At 36.5% G+C, this 22,731-nt stretch overlaps 2 protein-coding genes across 2 annotated transcripts; both read right to left on the minus strand.

The window, feature by feature from the left end:
* Positions 1-728: 728 nt before the first annotated feature.
* On the minus strand, positions 729-12,773 carry LOC114521129. The gene is made up of 25 exons (XM_028541539.1): positions 12,617-12,773; positions 12,157-12,337; positions 11,737-11,944; positions 10,709-10,977; positions 10,509-10,611; positions 9,655-10,002; positions 9,527-9,568; positions 8,900-9,014; positions 8,749-8,820; positions 8,534-8,605; positions 8,378-8,449; positions 8,148-8,219; positions 7,941-8,012; positions 7,400-7,471; positions 7,230-7,301; positions 7,074-7,145; positions 6,445-6,516; positions 5,389-6,136; positions 4,993-5,281; positions 4,200-4,447; positions 3,430-3,595; positions 2,345-2,414; positions 1,872-2,064; positions 1,266-1,460; positions 729-1,025 (listed from the first exon to the last, which is right to left on the minus strand). Exons 2-25 carry the CDS (start codon positions 12,238-12,240, stop codon positions 912-914), a joined length of 3,840 nt encoding a protein of 1,279 aa, XP_028397340.1. The 5' UTR covers positions 12,241-12,337; positions 12,617-12,773; the 3' UTR covers positions 729-911.
* LOC114521049 (MAM and LDL-receptor class A domain-containing protein 1-like) lies at positions 12,708-22,190 on the minus strand. Its single transcript, XM_028541435.1, has 21 exons — positions 22,116-22,190; positions 21,715-21,896; positions 21,187-21,295; positions 20,765-20,881; positions 20,286-20,542; positions 20,073-20,190; positions 19,714-19,938; positions 19,205-19,333; positions 18,709-18,783; positions 18,436-18,582; positions 18,100-18,359; positions 17,917-18,013; positions 17,555-17,659; positions 17,053-17,294; positions 16,247-16,346; positions 15,721-16,110; positions 14,947-15,342; positions 13,757-14,074; positions 13,493-13,690; positions 13,120-13,242; positions 12,708-12,868 (listed from the first exon to the last, which is right to left on the minus strand). The coding sequence occupies exons 1-21, from the start codon at positions 22,168-22,170 to the stop codon at positions 12,708-12,710; spliced, it is 3,804 nt and encodes a 1,267-aa protein (XP_028397236.1). The 5' UTR covers positions 22,171-22,190.
* Positions 22,191-22,731: the final 541 nt, after the last annotated feature.

Genomic DNA, 22,731 nt, shown 5'->3' on the forward strand with positions numbered 1-22,731 from the left:
GAAAAATTACTACATAACATTGTGACTAGTACTCACAGCATTCAGACGAAAAATAATGGTATATATCGTGAAGCTAGATACGATACGAATCTTACCGTAAGTTATCACAGCTCACCATAATATTAAAATTAGTTATTGTGTATCAAATGTGGAATAACAACTCCCTGAAATAGACAAAACACTTCTCGACGTTTCGACCTGAGGGCCTTCTTCAGGAGAGTTAGTATATAGCAGTTTCATACTAACTCTCCTGACGAAGGCCCTCGGGTCGAAACGTCGAGAAGTGTTTTGTCTATTTTAGACAGTTGTTATACCACATTTGATGCTAAGTTGTTTGGAGACACTGCCACGCTACTCCCTGGTTATAAGTTATTGTGGCATCTTCGCCATACGGAGACCCCACTTGGAGAATAGCTTCATTACTAGTAACAGGCGATTATTAAAAAGCTGAACATTAGTACAGTTTACAGAAGAAAGACGAATCAAGATTGAAAAAATATAAGAAATCAGTGGCGTAGTCAACTGTCAATCTGACGATTTAGTCATGCTATGCAACTTTAAAGTAACTTTAATTATGGGTTTATTTTGGATTGTTGAAGATAAATATGATCACATTGTGGAAGTACTAGTGTTGTCACACAAGATCATACCTTGATTACCTAATGTCATGCAAATTATACATTGCTGTTTAAGTTGCTTTTTTCTAAGTATTTAAAGAACCAAGTGAGATATATGAAAATTCAGTAACATATGGTAATTAGATTACACATTAAAAACCGTTGCAAAAAAATTACTGCTTTACTGATATATACATTACAATAATCGAAATTAAAAAATTGCAGTTGAAATTAATGGAAATGTAACGTTGGGTGTTGCGATAAGTGAAGACAGAGCCAGGCATGATAAATAAGTCAAAGCACTTTGTCACTTGAAGGATAATCTGAGTCCATCAAAGCTAGTTGTTCCAATAAATCAGACGTTGTCGGCTTGTTATCACCCAAACAAGACTCCATTATGTCATGCAACTAGATGTGAGAACATAGATACTTGAGATATATTAGGGAATTTCATACACATTCACCAATTACAAACTTTTAATTATAGGTTTTACTGAAAACATTGTGCTAGTCAAGCCATATGATGAAATTTTCTTTAAAAGATTGACATTATATACCTCAGTGCCAGAGCCCTCTTCATTGTGTGTATGGAAAAACATAATGAAATATTTGACATGCTTTTATAATTTTTTGAAACGAAGAACTTACTTGACTGAGTTTTTGAAATGATGGACAAGCCTCAAGGAAGATCTGGATGATTTTCCCAAACGCTGTGACATTGGTTTCCAGAGAGTCCTTCGCATTTTCTCCACCAGCTTCATCATACATTTGCTCTCCCTCTGAAGAGTTCGCAATAAATTTGGTTGCACAAAGTCCTCCAAGTACGGCGCTTTCTACTGTAAACTATCAAAATAAGGATTCATTCATGATTAATAAGGACACAGGAAATGTTTCCGTCGAATAACTTGTAGGAGGTTTTTAGTGACCCAACCTATTTCAATCTACCTTGCCAACCTCGTTCCGGGAATTTCAGGGAAATTGGCCCTGGGAACGAGGTTGTCTACCTAGCTTGCATGTACTGGGCAGCTTGCCCTTAGGGAATTTTTTAGAAGATTATTGCAATAATATTCTAGGGAACTATTCCATATTATCTAGGGAGACTGGATCCAAGTAAAATTTCACAGGGGGCAATAGCCTTTGAGCCCCATGCATACTACATTCATGTGTGATGAATATGATAATCCCAATAATGCTTAGTGAAACTATAGGTACTGTATGGTTTTGATTTGCTCAAAGTTGATTCCTTTTCCTTACCTCCGGTGATTCGACGAGAAATATATTTTCGGGAAGAATAGCGTAATGAACAATTTGTTTTGACGAAAGATAATCAATCGCTTCAATAAGATCGTTTAGAATACGGCAGACAGTTTCTTCAGTGATATCATGGTGGTTCAGTTGGAGAAATTTCTTCAAAGTTAGCCTCGAAGGAAGTTCAAAACATATCACGCTGTAATCAAGGAAAATTTGTTAATTCTCCACTGCTTTATTGTTTTTTTAGCCAACATTAGGGTCGGATTACAAACATATCACGCTGTAATCAAGGAAAATCGCAGTTTGTTAATTCTCCACTGTTTTATTGTCTTTTTAACCAGCATTAGGGCCGGATTACAACTGAGTCAAGAGCAAGGCTAATGGCGAGATTTCACTTCTGCCTTATGGTTAATCACGCTATTTCGTTTGTCCAGCCAAAAAGATGCTAATTGGGATGATGTATCAAAAACACATACCAATCATCAGGTCTTTTTTCCAACTTGGTACTTGCCAAAGAGTCGCCTCTCTCAATTAAAATCTTGGCCCCTAAACATAACATTTGCAGAGATTATAATAATTTGAATATCAAGGTATTTCTACCGTTTATTTTTTACGAAATTGCAGAAATTCAGGGTTAAACATTAATGATTATATGATAATATTTGCTTTTGTGCATATTTTCCTGGATTGATAATGGGGTGAAGAAAAATAGATCATTAACTACGCATATCCATTGATTAATATTCACACCATCAATTTCAATTAAAACACATAAAAACTTGCAATTTATTGTAACCTACTAAATTCTAAAAGACGAACATTTCGCCACTTAATTTGTTAATAGATTTGTTAATGGATTACTATTACCATAACTCTAAAACAAACCTGATATGGAACTCAATCGACATGTACATTAGGCTTATACGGTAGCTTCTATTTTTTAGGAGGCGGCGGTGGCTTACTTGCCAACTAAATAGGTTTTAACCTTTCCACGTTCAAGAAACTTATTTTGTAGTAAAATCTGAGTGTCAGTGCTTGTTTTAAGCTTTTACTTTTGCTCAGATGAGATGCGCTTGTGTATAAAAAACCGGCGTTGCTTTGTTGGTGTCAAATGACGGCTTTCAATTTGCCTGTAAAGATGGCGGCCAAGTTATATATATTCTCAGTCAGGGTTGACAATTTCATTGTGATCGAGAACAGATTTAAATATTCGACAAAATTAAACACGCGACATGTAAAGTAAAAACATCAGGATGTAAACATCCGGTAGAGTTTCCAATTAGCTCCATATATAAATGGAGTAAGAACTTCAGTCATCAGTCGTCCTAGCAAAAATGTGAAGCCGAAGATGGCGGAAATTCAAGAAGATAGTACCATCATAGTATCTACTACAGCCTTCAATCATCATGCAATCATCATTGCTGTATTATCCCAACTTTGGGGGAGGGGAGAGGGGGTACGCCTATATGCTAAACGATAAATTTATGAGGTAAATTTAGTGATATTAAGATTACAGCGCGTGCTAAAATTGACTATACCTATGAAATGTGACAAGGCTAACCTTTAGCGCTCCACAAGAATTGCAAGATATTATCATGTCCACCATCCATTGATAACCAGAAAAGAATCCTAGTTGTCGTTTTCCACGCTTCTTCATATTCATTCTTATAAACATGAATACCACAAGGTATCTCCTCCCCGTCATCATCAACAGTAAGGCAGTATTTCTATTGTAGGAAGGATTATTTTGAAGGTTATGAAAGGCATTTTTATTTTGAGGTTTAAACGCTTTTTAAGTGCGACTAGGAATCATATTCATTTCAAATTCATATTCAATTCGTAATCAGAATTACAGAATAATATGTCAACTATCGATTCTCCGGCAGGAATCGGACCCACACCTTCGTGAACTTTGCATGAACTTCGCTGAACTTTTGCCGTTGCAATCACAGATGAGCTATATATATCACTGTGGTAAAATGCTCTTACCACTGAGCTGCAGAGATAGCTGACAAGAGCGAGCGTTGTTAGTGTGTATTCAGAGTAAATCATCCTATACATCGAACAATTTTAGACCGCGTTAGTTGACACATTTTCTGGTTGGAATTTGATGCTTGTATATCTACTAGACTATCCTACATCTATAGTGAAGTACCACAAAGTAATAATTGCTTCATCCTCAGGATGGTATATTGTGCCATCAAACAACCAGCGCAACTTTGTTTGCATACAAAGACTTGATATTTAAAAATAGAAATTTCGTTGGTATTGCAATTCTAATTAAGTGTGATTTATTTCAACAACAACGAAGAGAAACATCGGTAAACTCACCATACCGCCATTTCCATCATCAGAGAAATACTTTACGTCCTCGACCATCTTTATGCGATATTCTATGTCCGATATTGACTCGGTAAAATCGCTTTCGGCCATATTGTCATCGGGTCTGTACCCTTCATTGATGATTTCCAGCTTGCGAAATGACCGAGGAGTACTTAGCGGTGGAGTTATTGTATTACGAGTATCAAGATTTGAAACCATGCTGTTCTCGCTTGTAAAATGTCTACTATGACTATGTTCTGTAAAACGAAGAGAAAAATAGAAAACTCCGTATAATATGTCAACATTGTCATTCGCATTGAGGTACTAAGGTTGCTTGCAAAAATGTTTTCATGACTTTCTTTTATCATGAAACTCTCACACAGTGTTTTCATAACTTCCGTTTTGAACATGGACAAAAGAACACGAATTAAAGGGACAAGGCACCAAAAATTATCTTTGTCTATTTTCGAATAACGTCATGCATGATTATTGATTTGCAAAATTTGTTTACGAATTTTTGGTAACTTTACAAATTCATGATAAAATTACCCGCCATATATTATAATATCACGTATCTCATATTGTAACGACGTTTGAATTGTCAGAGTTCTTTTACTAACGCGCAAACATGAAGTTGTTATTTTTTAAGCGTCAACTCTGCTTTGACGTCACGTAATTAGATCTCATTATAAAACAAGATGGCGGATAGCCTATATTTTGCAAAGTAAGGAAAGCAAACAAATTTTGTAAAAAGGTTTAACTAGGCTTTTCTTTTTAGGAGTAGATAGTTATGAATACGCACCGTTACTTTCTCTTCGCCGTCTTCGTGCCAATGCTCTGTTTGCTGTTGGAATTTTTTTACGAACATACGGCGTTGAAAAGGTGTAAAGTAACGGATTGATTGACGAATTTATTGGCAACACAAAGACAGCGATCCAGGCGTAAACCTGTTTCGAAGGGTCATAAAGATTGCCTGTTAACGCCAGGATACTGATTATGATGACTGGGAACCAGCAAAAGAAGTCAGTCAAAATGATGAACATCATTCGTTTGGCAAGCGTAGAATCTTGTTTCATTCTTGTAGACCTTACCTAATAACGAGTTAAAGAAAACAAAAAAGATCAACGGTGTATTCTTCCGGGACAATTGACATTGAGATTTCACTTCTTATGCGAACGGATGATTGTTGAACACTAACCGCACTCGCTGCCTTGACGATTGTATGATACATAAAGATGTACGCCGCGAGTATGAAGATAAATGAAAAACCATTTAGAAAGAGAAAAATGGAAACAGAATACTGCCATCCTGAGGGACGTTCTTTCGATAACTGAAGCGGCAAACAGACCGCTGAACGACCAAAGAAGTGAACATTATTCTTGTAATCATAAAAGTATGAGTCGTGAAATAACGGTGCTATGGAGATACATAATCCTAGCATCCATACAATGCCCATAATAATTCCAGCCTTCTTCATGGCCCAGCGATGAAATCGAAACGGAAAGACAATGCAGATCAAACGATCAATTGTGATCACCGTCAATGTTATCACTGAAACCTCACTGGAGACAGTCGATATCACTCCGGCAAATATACAAAGATCACTTGCACGCCAGGTAAAGTCATGTTTAAAGTACTCCCCGTCCCACGCGGTGTCCTTATACGCGATTATCAACATGTAGATTCCCATCAAAAAGTCGGCGACAGCGAGATTTGTCAAGAGAAATGAATTTACTTTGTTGCTATCCTTTGCGACGGATCGCCAAATAATGACGATTAGGTTCCCAGCAAAAGCCATAATACCAAGAATCCAGATAGAGTACTTGAGAACTGTATTCTTCAGAAGTTCATCACAACTTGAGAAACCATCATGAGCCTTTGAGACACAGTTAACGCTGGGATTATTCTGTTTTGCATAGCAGCATAGAGTGAAGTGATCTACTTTCCTGTTTGAATGAAAGACACATTTCACTCCACTTAACACATTTAATTTTTTTCCAGTCACACTGGCATTAGTGGCGTAGCCAGAACGATAATTGGGGGGGGGGTCATTGATTTGAAAAGAAATTAATCCTGCGTATCACGAATATATGAATATGGGCCCCCCTATGACTGGCATATCTTGCTACACATTGAATTAATATAATAAAGAGCGCGGGTTACTTTTTATTTTGGGTATAGGAACCAAAAAGTTCATATTGTAACATAAAGCATTTAAAATCATAAAAATCATATATTGTAACATAAAGCTTACACGTAACGTAAAGAAACGAGATTTTCAAACAGATTTTCAGGAATACTTTGAAGTTGATTGTCCGACAAATCTCTAAAGAAATTGGATAATAATCATGTAATGTCGTTATAATATGGAGTTGAACTTTGTAACGACAAACTTCAATTGAATTATTTATCCCTTGGATTTTGCTAACAGATAATATGCCCTTGTTTACGTAGACTATAGATGTTTTTCTGTTTCGACTGTATTGGTAAAGGAATTCGGCAGGTAAGTATGTACGACCAACTTTCTAACAGTTAACTCCTGACGAACAGCGACGTACAGTATAGTCTAACCGACAGACCCTGACTTTGAGGAAGAGAGCGTAATAAGAGGTGTCGGGCACCTTCTCTCATGCAGAAAGTAAAGTAAACCCGTTTAATAACCTGCAAATTTTCAGAAAATCTCAAATAATTGGGGTGTGGGGCGGACTGCCCCTTCTTGCTCCCTCCTCCTCTCCTATTTCTCGACCCTGCTGACAAACTTATAGAAATCTTGGGAAGTTTCCTGTCCATCTTACGCCATTTTTATACCATATTGGATGAGAATTTATCAGAAGACGCTGCGACGTATTATATTAGAGCAAACCTCGGTATATAAATACTTACAATCGAACCAAATTTTTTAAATCGCGAAATGCCCCTGACTCGATTTCTATTACATTATTTTTTCCAACATCCCTGAAAAAGACGACATTAATGACATTTTATGTGAAAAGATAAAAAGAGCGAACATACGAACATATAACTATGTAAATAACTCACAATGTTTCCAGGTATTTTTTCTTGCTTAACCAGGATGATTTGATGATTTTTAGGTGGTTGGAGTTTAAAATTCTAAACAGTCAGGATATTGAACTAGTTGACCGGGGTTGTAAACATTAAGACAGCTGACACGAACGACGCTCGTCATTTTTGAAAGAGCAAACACTTACAATGACTTCATCTTAGTCAGTTCATCAAAGACAGAACCCTCAATTTCTTTTAGTCCATTGTTATCAAGGTATCTATTCAGAAGTTAAAATGCACATTCTTTCAAGGACGACTCGATTACTTGGGAACGACTTAACACCGCAGAAGTTGGTGTTTATGAAATTTCAAACCGAAAATTTGATAGCTTGTTCGCATTGTGTATTGCTGTATCGCTATCAAAGCGAAAACTATTGAATAGCTTTAAAAAGTTCGGTTTTTCTTCCGAATACGCATTATGCAATCTTTTGACAGCTCATCATACACATCTGACAGCTGTGAAATGGCCATTTTGACGCTTAAAGTATACACAAGGTTATTAATTCAGATGATTCGTTTTTGCCGTGTACAAGCTTTAAATCGTTTGTGCAAGACATATTTTGTGTAGTATCTATAAATCTTTTTTCTCACTAAGTTTGAAGCCTAAGTATTGAGAATTGCGGCTAAGTGTTTTTCAATTTTACCAATTCAGCGGTGTACTTAACGTGTACTTAAATGCTAACTTACAAATACTGAAGATTCGTCAGTCCAATAAAAACTCCATCGCTTAACTGTGTTAAAACATTCTTGCGAAGACTCCTACAAACGATTAAGATGGTAAAATTCGAAAAATTGTGTGATAAATATGAATTTCTAATTAGTCTAGCTTTTCACTCTGTTCTGCAAAGTTGAAAACGAAATAATGGTAGAAAGTAGTCATGACCATAGACTTACAGGATGCGAAGATTATTCAGAGACGAAAACGAGCCAGTTTTCAATTCCTCAATCTTGTTCTTACTAAGATCCCTGAAAGTTTTAAAATATTTTCGGACAATACCACAACAACTATAATGATTGTTTCAAATCATTTGGAGCTGTTGACGATTGATAGTTGAAAATAATCACGGTAGCGGTGTATCAAAATTACCATTCAAAATTAATAAGGGCATATAATGTATACTTACAAAGTTTCCAAGGAGTAAAGGTCAAGGAAAAGAGTTTTGGAGATAGACTTGATAAAGTTTTGGGACAATCGTCTGAAAGGATAGATCGGAAACGGCGTGTTTTACTATCATAAAAAACGCATAGCGATGAAGGACGTATATCATGTTGATACTTACAGAGTTCTCAAAGTTGTCAAACCTTGAAACGCTACTTGGTTTACATCTGAAACTTTATTGTCAATGAAACTTCTGAAATTGCGACAAAAAACAATTGAGCTATTAAATCTAAGTTATAACGAAGTCGAGGCATTCATATCGATGCATATAGATCGAAATGCATCAATATAACCCACTTGACCTTGATCAGAATTATACCAATTAATCGTACTTACAGATATTCCAACTGGGTTAAATTTTTCAAATCAGCTCCACCCAACGTGAACAAATAATTGTGATCAAAGTTTCTATGAACAAAGTGTGATCATGATAAACATAGAACAAGAGATTTCAGGTGTTATGTTTTGTGGTAGTTTTGATTCTTACATAACAGTCGTTGATGCTGGAAAGTACTCTGGTAATGACACCAGTTCGCTACCGTGGACATAAACCCTTGAGTTATTTGATCTGATGTTTGAACACACAACGCTAGGATGACAATCTACAGAAAATATTCAATTACTTGACTGCTAACGGACTGGTATTAGATGTTTTACCCGTTTGACCACCCAGCACAAGTTAAACTAACCTACACTAAGCAATTTGGCTGACTACAGAGCTCTACCGCGGAGCTCATTGTTGAAGGTATATAAGGTAGCGTTGGCCAGCCAGATTTTATCTTTCCCACAAAACCCCCTAATTTTGGGAAGGGGCTCACTAACACCTTTTTCCGTGCCACTCTGGCCCGAGTTGTTCAAAAGCCAGTTAACTTAATCCAGGGTTAACGCAAATTTTATTCATAAATGTTGAATATTTTTACCATGAGTATTTTATGGTTCAATATAGAAATCATATTTTGTAAAGTTTTGAAACAAGCGGCGGTGCAGAAGCACGTAAACTAAAACAGATTAACGGATTAAAATTTAGCCCAGGGTTAGCGCTAACCTAGCATTGAACAACCGAGCCCGGATTGCTTTGATTTGTTTCGGAGCGAGCAAACTTCAAAGAGCTAACCTGGAATCCTGTTAGCAAAACAAAAGTGGTCAAAGCCGGTATCTGCAAAACCATTAGAGATGATAACAAAAAAGGTTAGTATGAATTCTTAAAATATCCTACTTTGTGGATTTATTATCTCTACCTACCAGGAATGGCCTGGTAACGAAGCTCAAAACCTGTCCCAACATCTCTCTCATCCGACACGAACATTATCAACACGCTGTTGCCCGCTGACATGAAAACTGGCTTCCTCGTAGTGACATCACCGCAAAGACGGATTCGTTTTTTAGACTGGCGACTATTCATAATAACCACCGCGTCTCTTTTGCAATTTGCATGAAATTCTAAATTTAAGAATGTGAGAGACACTAATACATGGTGACCCTCTTGAACCGTAATTGTCCAGGATCTTTTCATGTTGTTCAGGTACAACCCGGGATAATATGGTGATCTGATGGACCCGGAGATTCTCGTCGGCACTTTGGTGTGCCACTCTACGACAGAAAAAGAATTGATTATTTGAGGTCAATGTTATTCGAAATTTTACAAGTAGATGATTTCAATTTTTAACCAACAGCTAGAAAGGAATATCAGAAGATTTAACTATTATTCTTCAGCGAAAACGAAAACAGGTGAGAATAAAAACACGGAGGTTCCCCATAGTCGTCGTGATGAATACATATATTACCGTCCCCAGTAGCTGTTAGTTATGCCTGGTTTCCATTTATTCGTGAGCGTCGTGAACATGTCAAGGTGGTTGATGTGATGGAATATTTCTATGTGTGCGCAGTCAACAATGACCGACTTAATCACAGCAATAAAGACAAATTATTTACACCCTGACTATTTCTCATCGGTGAAAACAATTTGTTTGACGACAATTACGACTAAATGGAAACTAGGCTTTAGGTGCATGAGAAATATGTATAAATTAATAATAATTACTTAATTATATTCGATAAGTTATATTACTTGTTTAATTTATTTCACTTGAAGATACCTTGAGAATTTGACGGAACTGGGTCACAGTAATCTTCCACAAATAAGATGTTGTCAATCTTCGCCGTGCTTGCAATGGACCTTAACTTTGCCCTGATACAAACCTAGAAAAATATATCACGTAACGTCGCAACGAGTTAAAATAACCATAAATAATAAAAGTCTCGTTATTTCGAGTTTCTATGAATATAAATTAATCACCCTAAACTCTGTTACGAGCCCCAAAGAGACTTGACCATTTTTCCAAAATTTATTTTCTTGCGGACTTTTAACAGACCATAGTTTTTCCGTGTTCATGTTTCTTGGTTTAACATAAATTGTTAGTTCTGAATTCTTTCCCAACAAACGGTAGTTAAAACGCATACACACACCACGGACTCGTTCAAAAGGTACGTTCATCCAAGGAGACAGCAGGACTGGTGAGGATGGTAACGATGAGTTTTGCGTTTTGGTCGTCGTTAGTCGGGTGCCTGGACAGAATGGTATCATTTCAAGAAGTAAATAAGGCCAAAACAACTGTTCGTACGACTTGTTGAATGACATGCAAACATTTATGACAACATGAATAATAATCGCTAATTAGTCTGTTACCCGTAATTAAATTCCTCAGAAGACTAGTGTGCTAACAATTTTTTACTGTCATTTTTGTCTTCTAAAGCTCGAGTGCTCCCTGTCACTTGACACACGATACACCATCACCCCCCGTTACGTATAAACCACTGGCTCTGTTTTTTTTTCGGCAAAGAAAATGCTTTGTAAAACAATTAAAAAATAAACATGCAGCTAGCTAGGTCGAAAAAAATTATGACAGAAGTCATCACCCGGCCAGTGGCGTAGCCAGCCCGACAATTCAGTCATGTTATGCTAATGTTTTGGTGTTCATTGAAGACAATGAATTTCTAAAGAATTTAATAATTCTAATGACTTGAAATTTGCGTAGCATGACCTATCTGTCAGGCTGGTTACGCCACTGCACCTGGTCTAACTGACTTGAACTTTACTCTAACCCAACCGGTTGGACGGATCGAGATACGCGGAGGAAACCATGCAACGATGTTTCCTTGTAATGGTCGGGATTGTAAGCCGTGCAAGAATTTAAACTTTGATCCCCATACAAATAAGGGCAAATATTTTCGCGAAGGTGCCTTATTACTGAAACGTGATTACTTAAAAGTTAATAAATGTTTTAAGCGCCTTGTTCTTTTTTCTTTTAGCCATGCCGCGCTTACCTTTTCCAGTGATACATTCACCATTTTCGAACGAGAGCGTTTTTACAGGATTAGTGCGTTCAAGGGCAATATCAGGAGATGTCGTAATACCACAACCAGTTGAAAACACCGAAATTTCTTCGAATTTAAGAATTCTTGACCACACGTCGGGCTCAGTCATTTTCCCTCGAAATGTATCAGTCGCTGTGCATTCACTCAAACAAGCATACTATAATTGAGAAAAAAAAAAGAAAAAGCGATTGAAAACCCCCCGTTTTTTTCCGGCTACAACCGAAAATAGCAATTGCCCGCTTCCGAATGGCGTCTTAATAAGAGAAACCTGAAGGTTTCTTTCTTAATAGCTCTAGGGCACACACGGCGTACCCTAAAATGTGTTCACCACCCCGTCTCCTTTCTTGAAACGTCCTTACCTATACCTACCTCGCCTAACGTTAGGATGTTATCACTAGCACTTTGATCCATCACATAAGATTTCGACAGGTCAAATGTCCCAATATCAGTCATGTGGCCATCCTTAAAGAACTTCCACAACTTTAATTGTGTATCAATACTGAAGCAAATATGTTGCCAGGTTTCAAAGGTAACGAACGCATTCGTTAAACTAAAAAAAATTCGTTTCGTTTTCAAACTTGGCCGGTGCGACTAAAGCCCGTTTACACTTGCAACTTTTGCTGTGTTTTTATGTGCGATTTTCTTCTTTTGGCAGATGTGAACGAGTGACTACAGTTTTAAATGCTCTGATGTATAAGAGCTTTTATTTGAACATCTGTAACTAATTAGCTCGATCACATCTATCAAAAGAAGAAAATCCCACCAAAAATTGCACGTTAAACGGACCTTAGTTATAAGAATTCATGACTGCAGATAACGTGTGACTTACCTGTTCCAGTTATAAAAGTTTACCCTGAATTTATTATATTTATTTTCGTAGTAGATCTTTAACTTTAACTTTTTACCAAATGAAACGAGATTCACTTTGGTTTCATTATTATTCGTAGGAAGAAACACCCAAAGACATATTGTGATATATTTGATTTCTTTCGGCAGCAGTACACTTCTTCCAGGAGACGTCCTCGAAATAAGTAGACATTGACTTTGTCAGGCGAAGCTACTTGATATCTTCTGGCAATATCTGGATATTTAAAAACGTTCTGTCAGTTTTCTTGGTTTGAATATTTATGAAAATAGGAAGTGAAAATTTTTTTGGATTTTATTTCACCCTATTGGAACATAAAATTTTTTCTTTCGAGATACCATGATTCGAATAGTGTTATTTGTTGATTCAGTAGCTATATTCGTGCTGAGGTTCGACTCTTATATTAATTAAAATCATGCATTTGTAAGCCAAATCATGTCAAATAATGGCACACCGTATCACTGTACCTGAATTCATCATTGACGTTTGTACTGGTTCTTGTTCGACTGTGCGATACCAGCGAGAGTCGGTATTGTTTGAATAGTCGCTCCAACCGCACCAGTCAGTTTCAAAATCGCACGAACCACTGCCTAAATCAACATCGGAATGACTGGTTAGGTTTCACATTGAACAATCAAGGTGGGGTTTAGACTAAAAACCACTATAATGGGTTTTTGAATTGTGGCTTTGAACAGACATACAATTTGAAGAAAGAAATGTATTAATGGAACAATATATTATCGATCGCGTAATTACCTAATTTGTATTCGCAAACGAAATTAGCTATTTGTAAGTCTTTCCCAGGATTAGGTCGAGGCCAGGTATGATATTTTTTTATACCCTTTGACTTCATGCTACTTCTGATATAATCCTTCTCTTTTTTATCATCAAATGACACCAATGAAGCTCCTAGCACCATACTCTCGCAACGTGTCAGAGCTTTATCCCATTCTATTTTTGCCCAGTTCAAGATGTAACAGCTTGTTCGAAACTTATCCCAATCCTTTGGACAGAATACGGACCTGAACTCTGAAGTACCTGCAAGGCAAGATATATAGAACGTAAATTTCATGCGGAAGGTTTCAAAAGTGCTTCAAAACTGACCTGGATTTATTTCTTTCGAATTCTTTTCACATCTATACGAAATCATAAGATTGTATCTTTTATCCGGGCAATTTCCGTTGATGATCGATTTCACTGATAAACGGCACCAATTTTTGAATTGGCACCTCGTCTTCACTCTAATAGAAACGTCCGGTTTCAATTTGCAATAAGTTGTTTTACCAGATGATTTTCCACCCTTGTCAGTTTTAGATTGTACTGGATCGAGTTTTGCATCAAGGATATCAATCACGGCATCGAGGTTGGAACAGTTTAGCGTTTTCTTTCCTTGTTGTTTGGAAATTAATATTTTTCTCACGACTAGAAAATCAAAATTATCGTTAATGTTACCATCGTTAATGTTGCATGTGTATTTCATTGGTTCCCTTGTATTGCAGGGACGTGGTAAAAGATTCAGAAATACAGGGATATACCGGCCATGCAACCATGATAATGAAAGAAAAAGGGGGTGGGGGTGTATGTTCGGAGAAAAGATCGAGTCCCAAGCCTCTTAACTATGATTAACCAACGTGTGTAATTACGTGTGTAATTAATAATGGTAATAGAACGAATAGGAGTGCAATTAATGCCAAAATCATACGAATGATTACAAAATCAACCGACCGCGCAGCGGGAGGTTGATTTGTTAAGCACGAGTATGATTTGGCATTAATTGCACGACTTAATTCGTTCTATTACTTATTAATTATCCATCTTCTGTAATCAAAAATTCTGGTCATTTTCTTCAGCAAATATATCATTTAAAAGGTCAAAATTTTCAAAATCATTGTCAAATTCCTCCATTTTTAAAAATTTCGCGCCCCAAAAGAAAACAAATTCTTATTTTGTATCCTGAATGCTGATTGGCTACTTGTAAAGCTATGCTGAATTTCATTGGCTGTGAACAAGAGTGCGATTACAGCTCACCAAGAGTGCGATTAATGATTAATCGCACTCCTGTAAACCAATCAAATTGAAGTATTTGACAGTGATTACAGAAGATGAATAATTAAGTGTGTAATTTGGCGATTTTACACGATGCTGTGAATGAAAAATTTGCACCGACTTCAGTTAACATTGCAAATTTTCACGTTCTCCAAATCTCCAAGCGCACCTGTCTCAATACAGCCTCATATTGGACCAGTTATCGTCCTGTCTAAAATTAAGTTTACGCAAAGAAACAATTTGTTCACCTGGGATGCGGCAAACAACGTTCAGAACCTCACTACAGTTTCGTCGCTCCCAAACGGTGGAATTTGTGATCGTTACACACAAGCCTGCAGATAATCCTTGATCCAAACTTCTTTTGTCCAAGTTGTTATAAAGATCCTTCTTCCCATCACTCCATACAAACCTTTTCCCCTGATGTTTATGTCCGTGATAACCAATCCAAAAAGGTAAAAGATTTGCAAATATATTCCGCGCATGTATTTCCTCAAGTTCGGAGTCAAATTTTGCCATTTCACCACCAAAAAGCTTGCATTCGTCGGCACCATCAAACCAATTTCGTTTCTTTTCAGAAAAATAGCACCAATCATTGTAACTCGGAAACCTGCATCTGTATACGGGCAATGAAAGCCATGCAGAGCCTAAAGATTTCAATACATCAATAAGGGTTGATTTTAATGAAGTGGAAGTATCTTGCCCAATATCTCTCGTCAGTGTTTTTGTAACTTTGGTAAGAAATATATCTCAGTGTATTGTTTCGTCCAATATATACAGCGCCCTAATATATTATTTTTGCCATATATGGCAAAAACCTTCAGCTAGGCTATTGTATTGCTTATTGTGTTTATTGATGAGGTTAATGTTGACTGCATTGTTAAGGTTGGCATAATTTGACATTCAGCGAAAAAAATATGACGAGAAATTTTGCTAGCATGCACCCATTGTATTATTTAGAAAGCCTATCTGACCAAGCTACTGCAGTCAAGATTTGATATAGTTATCTAAAGACTTGCACTTACCAATGCGGTCTAATTGATATGGCAGCAACAACGCACGTTCTTCCTCAACCACAACATCTGTGCCGTTAATATCAAGGCGAGCAGTCAACAGGTAGCGTGAATTGTCACCGACGGTTTCCTTGGCAATAACGATTCCTGCAACTGCTGTCAATTCGTGATGATCCTTTATAAGTATTCGGCTTCCCAAACTGATATTTGTATACTCTGACGGAGGAATGTCATTAACAACGTGATTTATACTGTATAGTATAAATTTTTTTAAAAAACTCTGGGCGGTGAGTGCCCGGTGGATGTTTGGCCTGTCATAGAATGCTGTAATGCTGCCATCGCTATTTCGCTTTTTCAACCACTTGTAAAACGTTGAAGATTTTCGAATCCACGCAAAACCCCCTATGGTCAATACAAAAAAGCAAGCAACGTGAAAAGAAAATCTAGATATGATCAGGGTATAAAATAAGTGTAAAGCTGTTTTACCATCTTTTGGATCTTACGGCGACAAAAAACCATAGAATCGTTCTTACTCTACCTTGTTGAAAAGAGAGACACGTTTCCTTAGAAAAATTAATTTCGTCAATGGCGAAATAGGGCGAATTTCTTTTAGATGGAATGGTTACTATGATGACAAGCTAAAAAGAAAAATACAATTTTATATAAAAAAATTAAAACAAAATTAAATGCACAAATACATGTAGTAGTGTTAAACTTGCAATTTTTTCAAGGTGGCCTGATAGGTCTTTTTTTTAAGGAATACTTTTCACAGTCATCGACCCCCCTGTTTAAAATACAAGCAATGTTATATAAACTTAAAAGATGTATCCACCCCATACTGTTTTTGCGTACAAAGTATTAAGGAAACAAGGGCCCCTGTTTCCCCCCCCCCCACCTCTCAGGGCACTACTGAGAGCCAATTATACTCCCCTGTTAGAATTTTGGCAAATTCATAAACTACATGTTGGCGATATATGGATATATGCTTATATTTTTATATAACATTGCTTATATTTTATACAGGGGGGGAGCGCTTTTTCTCAAAATGACTCCTTCCTTCCTAACCAACTTTGCAAATGTCAGAAATTGTCCATAAATATGACATTGTAAAATGCGTAAATGAGTGAAATGTTGGGCAGATTGAATCGTGATTGTTACTATAACAACAGTATGACGTCATATGTACAAATAATTTTTGACTGTTTTAACATTTAATTTGATAATTTATGTGGCGAATTTTTCCTTTAAAGAGAAGTCTCTTGCAAAAAATTGTATCACTGAAGAGTTTGGCAAATCGAGCCACGTGGAACGCTGAAACTCTAGATTGAAATGCTTCAATTATACCTTTGACTTCATCACAGTTACTCTCAACGGCATCTCCCCGAACACCCATTGTTTGTTGGCAGTCTGAAGGCTGTGCCATAATTGAATGATATTCCAATCAAATAGTTGCATAGTTCTAAACTGCATACCAGTGGTATAACTAAACTTATACCAGAATGACATACACTGGTAACGTCTGTCTGTGATTTGTTCGGATAGAACGATCTCCATCCGGCCAGATGATCGTGTCATCAAGAAGTGATCTATAATAACAGAATACGTAGATTACATATTATGTAAAACATTAAGAGAGATCAACGAGTCCTTCTTTAATAATTATGTGTCAAAAATGCACAACCATCTCTTCTCGGAAGAAACATCTATCTCTAAAAACGCTTTAATCATAAAAAAGGCCGGCGGTTCATTGATCACGACAACCACCAAAACTAAAAGAAACCTTGGCGCTTACCAGTAGCTAGTGGAAAAAGTAGTAGCGTATTACTTAGGATAGAAAAATATATACCTCGGAGCATGAATAGATTCCTATTTTTAACACGCATTCTTGACCAAACTTTGGGGGTCATTTTCCAAGGACAAGGTTTCTCAAACGAGCAAAAAGGAGAGTAATCTTGGACAAAATAAGAAAGAATTAGTTGTTAGTTTTGAATTTTTGACAGACAAATGCGCCCCATCTGCATACATTATCAGCTTTTAATTTATTTCTGTTGACGACTAAAATTGACTTGTATAATCAAGTTTGAAAAAAAAAATTGGGGCAATACAAGCTGAGCTGATAGATTACAATTTGTACACTAGGTGTTCTTATTAACAAGATAAAATTACTGCAATGAACTGAAGTGAAGTGAAGAGGGAATCATTCTATACCATTGTGAACTTCAGAGCAGTTTTTTGCAACCATAGAAATGTCATCAAGTCCAATGTCACCCTGGGATCCATCACCACGAACCGCCTCGAAAAATAGCTATTAAATAAACATATGTCAAATTTTACTTCGTATATTACTAACAACCTTTTTTTAGTCTTGTATACATCATTGTATACACTCACGTAAAATGCTTCTTTTGATTCGATATCAATTGAGGCGGCATTCCAGTATTTGCTGAGCGAGGCATTTCGAGTCCAAAGAACTTGAGCGTCGGTTTTGTTCAACCCTGTTCGATATACGCTTAGACGACCGATGTGTGGGCCAAACATATGATAATAAAACATGAAACAGAAATTTCGATCGGGTTTGAATGGACCAGAATTTAGTATTGCCTTATCGCCTGCAACCCTTGGCGAGCTAGCTTCAATGAAGATATATGAACCTTAAAAAAATGATTTAAAGAAGAAAGCGCGTTGAGATTGGCAATGGTAATATAACACTTTTTGAGCATCACTCACCTTCTTTAGATCTAGTTGTACGATCAACTATTGGTCCAGTATTCTTGGAAGCGGTCTCACCCTTACCAATTGACCAATCAAAATCATCGCTTCCGTCATTGACTTGGTGCCATTCACATAAACTTCCTTCCTCGAAATCACAATTTGCTGCGAGAAAGAGAAGATTTTCTTAAAGGACTAAACAAAAAACCTTTTGTATCTGTTTACAACTATGAAGCAGTTGAAAAAACCTCAATCCACCAGATTAGACAAAGCAAATGGATTACGGCTTACCATTTGTATCACACATTTCCTCGGGTCTCATTTCGCCCATGCAACTGAGATTATCAAGACTACAGGTTTTGTTAGCTGTGAAACAAAAATTACAGAAGTAAACCATAAAAAGATCTTTATTTCGTCTTATTCAAAGAACAGATAATTATATTAGGATTTCATTTCATTAAAGGAGGAAGTAAAAGACAGGGCCGTAGCTAGCTTAATTGGGGGGGGGGAGGGGAGGTATTTACATATATTCATTTCAAACAATCGTAAAAACAATGGCTATGAAAAGGCGGCCCCCAAATTTAAGCTTCTAGCTACGGCTTTGATAAAAAGTACTTCAATGCCACTAGTCTCATTGCATTACTTGCAAGCTTCGAAAGATGCAAAGATTTGGTCTTTGTTGACGGACGCCGTATTAAAAAAGACTTAATTAGGTAATCTGGATGACTTGAGTAATTTAAATGACTTAGAATGAATATTTAAGCAATTCTGAGACAACAGAACATACCCGTGGTATTGCCACAGATACTTGGCTCATCGGCTCCATCCAAACAATCACGTACTCCATTACAGGTAGTATTCCAAGGGATGCAAATACCACTAGGACAGTAAAATTGCTTAGAATCACAGCTTTTATCTGAAAATGTTATAGTTTTAGAGAAGTATTGATGTTTTGCTGTACTTTTTGTACAAAATAGTAAAGATTTAAGAACTAATTGGAATTCAGACAGGGGCGTAGCCAAGGTAAGAGTCTCCCCCCAATCTTTTGATGAATCATTCATCGAAAACGTTAAAATTTAGGTAGAATATTGTTTGGGGGTGTTATCTAACGGTGAAAGTAGATAAATTTACAAGAAGAAAAAACCCATTATTTTTAGAATTTTAGAAACTCCGGAATTCTAAATTTTCCTAAGGGGGATGTTGCTTGACACCCCTTAAACGCGTTTGCCCCTCCCAAAGGCAGAACCTCGCTACGCTCCTGAGTTTACTATTCAGATGATGAAATTACAAACATACAACAATCTTTTTCATCACTAGCATCACCACAGTTGTCAATTCCATCGCAAAGAAATCTCTTTTCGATACATTCCCCAGAAACTAAACATCTGAACTGACCAGTAAAACATTCGCATTTCTTTTCGTCGGATCCATCGGAGCACCTTTTGTCCCCATCACAAACATAACTATGGCTGATGCACTCCCCGTTATCGCAAAGAAATTTGTTCGAGTCACATTTACTGTCTAGATAGAGATAACGAAAGAAATTTCCTCTGCATACCATAACTCATTTATCAATCAGTTTCGAATCGACTGCTCAGCGCAAAAATTAAAAGATTATATTTTTTCATTCTAGATTTCATTAAAATAATTTTTACCTGGGTCAGCAAAATAAGGGTATATATCACCATATTCGGTACAAACTTCTGTGGTGATTAAGAGACTTGCTATGGCAACCGTTGAGTTGGTCTCACTGATACGGCCTCCGAAAGTAAACTGAAAATAACAAACAGAACGAGAAGACGGGATTTATCGAAGAAAGTTAAGAAAAGTTTTTGAACATCAACTGATCAACAGCCATTCTGACTCACCGCAAAAGATTCATTAGGCATATGTGAGATACTGCCAGTTTTCCAAACATCGCCATGATTACCATGTAAACTCCAGCGCAATGAAAGAGGTGCAGAAGATGTTTTAAAAGAAAGTGATAAAGTGTTGTTATCTCCAGTTGATTTGTACCTAAATTTTATACAAACCCCTGTTCGTTCAATAACCCAGTTGTATGGAACTCCATCATAGGTGAAACGCGCGATCATATTCTCACTCATGGTCAAAGCGTTAACTTTATCTAAAATATTACATACTATTATCACAATTTATTCATGAAATATGGTGTTTTAAGGACTCGTTGCATTGAAATAATTTCACCTAAATTCTTAAAAGATGATATTTTACGTCTTCAAGAGTGAAAAACTGAAAGTATGATAAATTTGATGATTTTAAATGTACTTGGCATTAGGTTGGTAAATTCGTTTCCAGGTGGTAATATTGCTAAAGCGTTTCCACTTACGCCCGATGTTATTGAAAACTTTAGAAGGACTCCAACCAGAGAGGAAAACTGCGTTGTTCTCTGTTCCAATTTGACACAATCTTGACTGCGCAAAGTAACACGCAATAAGTGCCAATGCTGAAGGAAAAAAATATTTAATGCCAGGGAATATAACATTAAAACTTATTTCGTAAATTTGTACTTTTTCATGGGCGGCCTAAATGTGCCTCAGATAACAGGGATTAGAATGATAAAATGTGAGGTGCGATAAATGAAAAGACGTATATATATAATTATATAGCAAACGAAATTTGAACTGATGTGCGCAAGCAAGACGTAGTTAAAAAAGGTCGTAGATTATCGAATTCTTTAAAACACTTATAGCCTTACATTTGTGCTAATGAAGTGTTTCATAATCAAAAAAATATATAATTTAAACTCACGCTTCACATCAATTTTTCCAATTTCTTGCACAACAAAGGATTCGCTCAAAACAAACTTCCCCATGTTCATCTTGAGAGATTTGCAGTCTCCATCTGTTTTGTAACCCATCTAAAGATATTGGGAGACTTTGATAATAAAAAATAAAAAAATAAAAAAATAAAAAATAAAATTTCTCGAAAAGTTCACTATTTTGATGAAAAATTCAACTTGTCATGTAAAATATAAAACTCACTCAGTGGCGAATTCGTAAGTCAGAATAAATTATCACATCTCCAACTTGCAATCATATCAGTAAGTTTTTACGTTAGAATATCCTTTGGAAATAAATAACCAATGCAATTGTTATTAAGGTATTTTGCATTTGATATTAGGCTGCAAGTAATTCATTCTGAATTCACCCTGAATCTGCCACTGAGCTCACTGTCGCAGGAAGCCTTGAAGCCGTGTGAAAAATCTCTGAATGTTTAGACTGTTTACAAACAGAACACATTCACGCTATTTCCGTAAGCGAATTAACTAAGACTTACTTGAACAGATTTCAAGCCAGGGAAAGAGAGTATATTCTTCAGTATACGAAGCGATATCGTTTTAGTTTGGGGAATACTTCGACTAGAGGTGACAACACACTCAGTATAACCAGAAAAATGTATGAATATCGCCAAAGGACAGTCACCACAAAAAAGCCCTAAACACTCGATACTATAACGACCTGTAATACAAAATAAGATGATATTCTTTGTTTAATATTCTTGTACTGTTTGCATGGTGACATCAAATAAGTAAATTGGTAAAAAGCTTGAGTGCATGTAAATAAGGTTGCTTTCTTCAGAGCAGCCTTTACGGCCTTTGCTTAGAAAAAACTGCTATTCATTTTACGTTTCCCTGCAGTCACTGGCAGTGGCCGTTTTCATATTCATACTTCTATTACCTATGAGTTCAATTGGGTGAGTTAGAAAAACACTCTTTTTTGTGTTGTTGTCCATTGATAATTTTACTTGAAGTTGACCTGTAAAAATTCAAAGATATTTTGTTGGTAGCTACTAATGTCATTTGGGAGTTTTAGACAAACAGAGGTTTCTATGATGATATTTACATACCTGGTAGTACCCAGAACAGATTTGTCGTTTCAACTGGCATCCAATTTGAACTGTTTTTATGTTCAATGCTAAGAGATATTTCCTTAGAAAACAATGAGTAAGACGTCGTTAAATTCACGTAATAGAACTTGCAAGCTTCTAAGATAAAAGTTGTGGATCTTTTCATCGGGGGATACCTATGAGAGAGATAAGCAAAATTTCACTAGCGCACTAAAATTACTGGATGCTGATTGGTCAAGAGGGGTATAATTATTTCATTAATTATATATCTTCTGTAATCTTTGGCAATTCTGCAATTTCATTGGCTAAGAGGAGTGCGATTTAAGAATTAATTATCCATCTTCTGTAATCACTGTCAAATACTTCAATTTGATTGGTTTACAGGAGTGCGATTAATCATTAATCGCACTCTTGGTGAGCTGTAATCGCACTCTTGTTCACAGCCAA

The sequence above is a fragment of the Dendronephthya gigantea genome, unplaced genomic scaffold (assembly GCF_004324835.1).
Source record: "Dendronephthya gigantea isolate DGI-Jeju-01 unplaced genomic scaffold, DenGig_1.0 000019F, whole genome shotgun sequence".
NCBI lineage: Eukaryota > Metazoa > Cnidaria > Anthozoa > Malacalcyonacea > Nephtheidae > Dendronephthya > Dendronephthya gigantea.